The 7,774-nt window shown below is 41.1% G+C and overlaps 1 protein-coding gene across 2 annotated transcripts; it reads right to left on the bottom strand.

Moving 5' to 3' along the window:
* Window positions 1-897: 897 nt before the first annotated feature.
* On the bottom strand, window positions 898-7,559 carry LOC112889306 (TOM1-like protein 9). Of its 2 annotated transcripts, XM_025955870.1 has the most exons (10): window positions 7,324-7,559; window positions 5,633-5,711; window positions 5,120-5,218; window positions 4,852-4,965; window positions 4,443-4,606; window positions 3,936-4,017; window positions 3,647-3,732; window positions 3,000-3,176; window positions 2,343-2,842; window positions 898-1,847 (listed from the first exon to the last, which is right to left on the bottom strand). In XM_025955870.1, exons 1-10 carry the CDS (start codon window positions 7,425-7,427, stop codon window positions 1,231-1,233), a joined length of 2,022 nt encoding a protein of 673 aa, XP_025811655.1. In that variant the 5' UTR covers window positions 7,428-7,559; the 3' UTR covers window positions 898-1,230. The 2 variants fall into 2 exon arrangements, with proteins under 2 accessions (XP_025811655.1, XP_025811656.1); XM_025955871.1 differs by lacking the exon at window positions 4,852-4,965.
* Between the last annotated feature and the right edge of the window lie 215 nt (window positions 7,560-7,774).

Genomic DNA, 7,774 nt, shown 5'->3' with positions numbered 1-7,774 from the left:
AGACGACAAAAGGATATAAGTGTGCTGACAAACGGAGGCTAACGCCGTTGATGGGCGGGGGACCTGCCCATAGGGCCACGGGGTATTTTCCATTCCATAAATACCACAACCTAGTGAGAATTTTCTATAGTAAATCTTCTGAAAAATTATTATTCAAGATAGTCACTAAAGTGTCTTGTACATTGTCTCACTAGGGGGTGTTAGGAGAGAACCAAACAGCCCTAGCGGAAGTGCACTAAAAAAAGAGGTGAAAATCAGTTTCAATTAAGCCACAAGTTTTACAAGAAGCATCAATCTTAGTACTGAAACAAGAAGCTCTGGACCAGAAGCTAAAGTATTCCTATGTTACCTCCAAGCAAAAGCCTTTATGCGAGGAGGGAGGGATTCATGCTTTCCAAGTTCTGTTGAGAAGAGCCAAGGCCTGAAGAAATGCTACGAGGTCCATAATTTGGGAGGAAGTGGCCAGACTGAGAAGAAAGAAACTTATAGGCCTCTTACAAGGACGAAAATTCAGCTTGGGGTGAATAGAACTATGTCGAGAGCAACTTTGGTTTGGAACAAATCGATCATGCCCTTGGTGCATTAATCCACAATCGATCATGCCCTTCAAGTACTTCAAAAGTACCCACATCGCTTTAAAAAAATATTACCATAACATTCCTATGATTCCATTGTAAAATGGCACCAAGAAAATGAAATTCCAAAATTGGTAAATGTGTGCACGTCTATTTCTACATGTAGCCATGGGCCTAGCCACTGCATAGTTGTTTGCTCCTTTTAGTCCTCATCAATATACAGAACACATCCATAGCTAGTTTCACAAATTTGCAGAACAGGTGGAGCCTGCTCCTAATGACTCGAGGCAAGGAACTTTACGAGCATAGTAACGCCCCCAACTTAAGCAATCAGAAAACTGGGAAGACCCAATAGATAAGAGACAGGGTCCACTGGATACCGGTACCACACACCGTCACCAGAATTTTTTTTTTCTTCCCTCGGCTGGATATTTTATGTACATACATAGAACTCCAGAACACTAGTAAAGAAAACATAATTGCTTGCAAGAATCAAACAAAATAAAATTATGTCGAACACTCTGCTATGAATCCTCAGAATCTATAACCCTCACCTGCTACTTTCCAATAGGGGGGAAAAATTCCAAAAGAACTTATATACTCTGAGCAAAAGCTATCACCATGGCCAAGGCTGGTAGTAAGCAATGGCTCGTCTTTACAAGTCACCAGGCTTATTAGACGCAGTTTTGCTAGGCTTTGTTTTGGCAATGCTAACAAGATCACTAAAGAGTGAATCTTCTGGTCGGCTTGGCCTGCTGCGCTGCTGGAGGGAAGACCCAGGTGTGCCATACAGACTGCCATCTTGCATCGAGAGCCCATTCATCCTCTGAGACAGCTCGTTTGCACTGGCGTATGCGTATCCGGCGTTTGGAACGTAGTAGCCACCAGGCTGCTGACCGTAGCCATAACTGGCCATCTGGCCTCCATACATCTGCTGCTGGTAGACATCTCCTGCCATCTGCTGGGGGTATATGCCTCCTGCTTGATTGCCTTGCACTGGCTGATACATTCCTCCATATTGTGTATTTGGCGTCACATACTGTTGTTGGACCCCAAGTCCGGGCTGAAACTGCCCTCCATGTTGTCCTGGCATTGATTGTGACGGCAAAATTTGCTGTCCAGGCTGGGCGATTTGAACAGGCTGAGGTTGACTAACTCCAAATTGTGGCGGAACTGACAACCCACCAGGATGGCTAGCTTGGAATTGCTCACTTTCTGCAGGCTGGGCTTCCCAGGGTGGTGGTGGAAGGTCACTGCTTTGTTCATCTTGACCTGTCAAGGACCAATAGCTGACTATCTGAGGAGAATAGCTTCTACATGGAAAATAAATAAAGAAGCTACAGAGTACATCACAAACAGACAAAAACTCAACCTGTTTGATGCTAACTTTATAATAGGCTATCTAGCATTGAGGTAGATTGTGCTAATTTGTTTGTCAAAATCTTTAAGAGTTTTCGGTGATTGGCTAAGTTGCAAATGGTGATATTACTGCATCTCAAATTACACAGAGTGTAAGCAGACTGACATTAGCATAATTCTTTTCTAGGCAATAAACAACATTCTTCTCAAATTACTGCATCTCAAATTACACAAAGTATATTTTGCAAGTGCTTTTGTAGAACAGCTCAGAAAAATGAAGAAATAAACCCTAAACCCATTTTCGCATTACCTAACCAGAAGCTGCTTTTAGTGCTTCACTAATATGAAAAAATAATACCAAGTTAATATATTTTTAGAAGCTTAGATTAAAGAAGACAAATTTAGTACCATAATTCGATGCTTGTTGTGGTGGAACCATTCCAGGAGCAAACTGCCCATTCCAAGAACTTGCTGAGGTTAAGTTAGAGCCTTGATCATAAGGTGCCAACGTATTCGAATTTAAGCCATTGGAATATGGAGAAGGATGTTGTGGTGGAACAGGTTGCTGTGGAGCAGGATAGGCTTCTGGTGCTAAGGGATTGGGATTTGTGTTTGGTATAGGAGGTGTGGCAGGGTTCTGGCTGGAGTTATTGATAGCATTGCTATCTGAAAACATGTCTAAAAGGTCTAAAGAGTGGCTTGAAGAAGCTGAAGCTGCAGGCTGATTGCTTACAGGAACAAGGGCTTGGGAATGAACAGGTTCTGGTTTGAAAAAGTCATCTCCACTAAGTAGGTCAATATTAGGGTTAGTAGCTGGTTTTACATGAGACTTTGAAGCACTTGATGATGGTGGTGCAGGAAGTGCTGACTGCTCAAACGGCGTCATGCTACTGGCATCTTTAGAAGACCTGACATGTTTGAAACATTTATAAGAGAAGTCAGTCAGAGAATACTTGCTCAGATACTGTTTCAGTGGCTACCAAACCCTCATCATCTAACGGGTTGCTTTTTGCAAGATAAATATTAGGCAGTAAAAACAGGATTTATTAAAGGACAAAAGACAACCTTTGATCTGTCTCTTTTGGCCCCTCTGGTTTTGTTGGAGAACTGTCTGCACGGGCCGGGAATGCTTTTGGTTTTTCTACCCGAACAGCAATGCCAGCAGCAATTGCATCGTGTTTTGCTAAAACCCGCTGCAAATCATCATTCAGTGAAAGGCCCTGACTTAATAGGTCCTCATCCCTGTCACCATTAAATATATGGAAAGTATTAGAAAGCTCACATGAAAAACAAGCACAAAAATTCTAATGGATGATAGAAAGTCATGTTTTGAATATCCAGTTCAAGGAAATAATATCAATACAGGAATGGTATATTCTAGCAGGTTTCCTCTGAATGATCCAGACCCCATAAATTTTATATGCATCATGTAGATAATGGTCTGATATAGAAAAGAATATATGAAATATCATATTTAAGCTTCAAGTTAAAGAAAAAAGTAAACTGTGGTACGGTTAGTCTTTGCTTAAAGAGTAGAGACTGATTGTAAATTAGCAGTTCACTGCTGCTACAAAAAATTATCCATTATTAATAAAGAAAACTTAGCATAGATAGTAGTTTAGTGGGGGTTCAATATTCACATCCTATTAGACTACCTAATTTCATTTAATCTATACACTGGTTGGAAAGCAGAACATAAAGCTGTAACCTACGATGTTGAGTTGACAAGTTGCACCACTCTTTGCTTGTACGAACGGCATTGGTCCACAAGGTCCACAATTACCTCCTGCTTTAAACCCTGCATGTTCATTAATATTTAGAAATACTGATTCCAGGGCTTACTAGAGAAAAATTGTAATTCCACATTAAAAGTTATAGAAAGATGCCCCAAAAGAAAATGGGGGCACAAAATACACTTTCTTTTCTACAAATAAACTGGTCATCTCATTATTTTACTAGATGTGTAACTACAGAGGGCAGTAGGCACAGGGCAGAAAGTACCTCTCTGTTATTAGGATCAATAGCATTCAACATCTCTGAAAGAACATCCATGACCCCGCGTGCATTCTGAATTTCTGTCAGGCTGGCAACAAAAAAACATAATTTGATTTTGAAATTTCTTTTTGAAAGGAAATTATTTCAACAAATAAGGCTCTGCTAATCATAGCAATGAAAAACATGAGATTATGAAATTGGTCCACAGAAAGGAGAGCTGCGATGTAGAAATAAGGAAAAGGAAAAAGAAAAGCTATGGAAAGAAAGCATTTGCGCATTAGAAATTCTCATATAGTTACATAGAAATTTTTTTATGCATAATCTCGTGTATTTCTCTTTATTGAAGCCAGTTTAACCAACTTTAAGAAACGATCTTAATAAGAACTGAAATTACAGATATGCTGCAAACATAATCTGAATTATCTTAAAATCATCGACTGCACAATATAATGGGAGAAGGAAAGAATGAGCAACATCAATTCCATGGATACATGGTAAAGAAAAGCAATGTACCTTAATGTAGGCACTTCTGGTGCTGAAGATGATTCGGGCGCATCTTGTCGATAATCAGTGTTGCGCAAAGCAGGAGGCGGATAGTTCCTTAGAGGTTGTGTCTGTGGCGGAGTATAAATTGGCACAGAACTCTCTGGCCTTTGAGGAAATACAGCTCCAGCACGCTGATACATCGAAGAGCAAAAGTATGATAAGTTACAGAAATTTTAGAGCTAAGTACTAGGTAAACTAACACTATGAAGGTCTAAAAGCTTGGCCGAAATGAGGGTTATGCTACTGCAATAGTCCAGATATTGCAACAAACACCACTTAGTTTCTGCTAATATACTTATTGTTCGTTAGTACTTGTTGTAACATATTGATAATAGCATACAATTATGGAAGGAAAACAAAATATGATGGCATTTACCAGCATCTCTTGATATGCTGCATAATACTGCGGATACCTTGCATGGGAACCACCAAAAGCTTCTTGCCAAGTGTCAATCAGAATCAGTATCTTCTCTTTAACATGATAGTCCGGCTAAAGAACAAATAAAATAACAGATAAAAATATGTAACAGGGTTGCTCGAAAACCCGAGCTCAGAAATTTCTTCCAAGGGTTCTGACACATTTTGTACATGTTGAAGTGGAAAGTGACAATGATATTGGAGAACATGAAAAGGCGTTCACATACCTTTTTCTTCGCTATCTTCACCATTTCATGAAGTACATCCTTCTCAGCAACTTGCATATGGACAAAATCTCCACAATTTTTAATCAAGGTCTCGAGCAACTGAAAGGAAAATGGGAAACAATTGCAGTAGCTTAGTAAAGGCTTACTAAGTTACCTGCATTCAAGATGAAGTATGAACAACCCCAAACAATCGAATCAGATTGCAAAAACCAAACATAATTCAATTATTTATCTTGTGGATAACTAAGGTATGCTGAGACAAATCAAAAAGAGTGGAAGATGAAGCAGTAAAACAGGAAGCATTAGGTACGGAACTAACAAGCCATAGATCAATTCATAATGAAGTACTGCTGCAAGATGCCCACAATTTTGCACTTTCATGTGCACATCATAGAAGCTAAATAAGTATGTTTAGAATTTTTAAAGTTCATGCTAGAAAACAATCAGAAAGCTCCTCTGTACAGACCAACTGGCGAAGTATGGTTCATAGGCAAAAAACAGAATGGTACTTACCGTTAATGCAAGAAGCTGGACCTTTGAGTTCTTGTGCCCAATCCGTTTCTTGATAGTCTTCACTACATCTTTGGCTTGCCTATGTGAAACATGGAAGTGTGAGAGAAATACACTAAAGGACATGCTATGAATTGAATTGACAAGATACCACTAGGAAACACTAAAACTCATTTTTCCCTCACCAAAAAGAGGGCACACGATTTATAAAGTACAATGAAGAAAATATTGTTACATGCAAGTTCCAGATTGAAATCACTGTGATTTGCATGACTCCTTCAGTTTTGCAACATAGAAAATCAATGCTATCCACTTGTTTTCTCCTGATTCGCCAAGCATTAAAGTTCAACTTTTGAACAATAGATCAAGTGTTCCATATCTCACAGATGTCAACATAAAATTATAAATATTCAGTTCCAAAAACTATGTATGTTTTGTTTCTGCCACTCCTTGTTTCTGTTTCCCATCATACTTCCATCTTGGGTAGGGCCTATTTGCTAGAGGTCTAGCTTAGTAGCTTGTGTTTCCATTTTAGATTGAAATAGACTTAAACCACCTTATTTAAGCCTGCAAACTCTGTGGAGCAAGGAGCTATAGCCCTGCCAAATAGGGACTTAGGGTTGGATCCCCCGGACTAATTTTTAGTCCCGCCACATCTGATGTCTGGACACCAATTAGAAGTATTAAATATAGACTAATTACAAAACCAATTGCATAAATAGAGACTAATTCGCAAGACGAATCCATTAAGCCAAATTACTCCAAGATTTGGCAATGTTGTGCTACAGTAAACATGTGCTAATGATGGATTAATTAGGCTTAATAGATTCATCTCGTGAATTAGTCTCCATTTATGCAATTCGTTTTATAGTTAGCTCATGTTTAGTTCCCCTAACTAGCATCCAAACATCCGATATGACCCAGACTAAAAATTAGTCCCTGGATCCAAATAGCCCCTCAGTCACTATTAAGGGAGCTTGGTTGAGCATCTGATCCACTATCTCAGGACCATTAGGGTTATTAACTCATATTTAACCAAAAAAAAATAACCTTCACGTGTAATGAAGGATAAAAATTCTGTGACCAATTAGTACGTCAAACTAATTTTTTTCAATTCTTGTCTAGTGGGGGCAGAAGTTGGCCCGCTCGTTCTTCCTTAATATGTCCACACTGCTACCCTTCAACTGCCTGTGCGGCAACCATACCGTCTAGTCTATTTGGTGGCTACTAGGAATAGTGGACAGTGTGCAAGATGCAGTGACTGATGGGCACTACAGCGCAGCTCTGCCAGGAGCAGGGATGATATTCCTAATCCTGATATTAAACTGTCACCAGATTAGCTAAAACCCACATATTTGATCATGAGATTACACAAACAACAAATTTGCTTTCTTCGTCTATTGGAAAACAAACGCCTCGTTGTCTAACTATTATAAATTGAAGTCGATGAACAAACACAGCCACAGCACCACAGAAATTGAACCTCGCCCGCATATGACGGTTACGATGATCGATCATTAGAAGCTCCACCCCGAGCAACCAAACCAATTTTACCGCAAGCCTCATCCCAGCCGCCTACCCCTACAGAACCGCCAAGAGACCAGCGCAAAACCCGTGGAGCTTCTCGCCGGCGGTAGGTGAAAAGCGCGGAAAGTAAAACGCCGACACAAAGGGGACGGGAAGGAGGCGCTCACGAGGGGTCGTGGTTGAGGATGTCGCAGATCTCGAGGTTGAGCGACCAATCAGGCCCGATGAGCGACTCGCTCGTCGCGCGCTCCACCAGCACAGACTGTGGCATCGCGGCGAGGTTCCCCCACTCCCACCTTATCAGCGGTGGCGGCGGAGGCGGAAACCCTAGACGGCGAGTTTCTTCCTCTTCTTCCGTCTGTGCGGCGGGCGCCTTTGTGGTCGGTCTTGGTCAGAGAAAGGGGGCGAGGACGAAAATAAAATTCCGCGTTTTTCCTGGGTTCGAATCGGTTCGGAGGAGTTCCCGTGTGGGGCCCGCGGCTCAGATAGGGCGGGGCCGACGAGGTTTCCAAATTTGGTTCGGTAGTTGATTCCGGCGGGGCCTCTCTCCTCGCCACATAATTCGCTGGAACAAGTGTGGCTGGTATCGGCACGTATGCCAAGTGGATGTGTACGTGA

Source organism: Panicum hallii, chromosome 4, assembly GCF_002211085.1.
Source record: "Panicum hallii strain FIL2 chromosome 4, PHallii_v3.1, whole genome shotgun sequence".
Lineage (NCBI taxonomy): Eukaryota > Viridiplantae > Streptophyta > Magnoliopsida > Poales > Poaceae > Panicum > Panicum hallii.
Note: the sequence above shows the minus strand (reverse complement) of the source record. Positions and strands in the feature narration are given on the sequence as shown.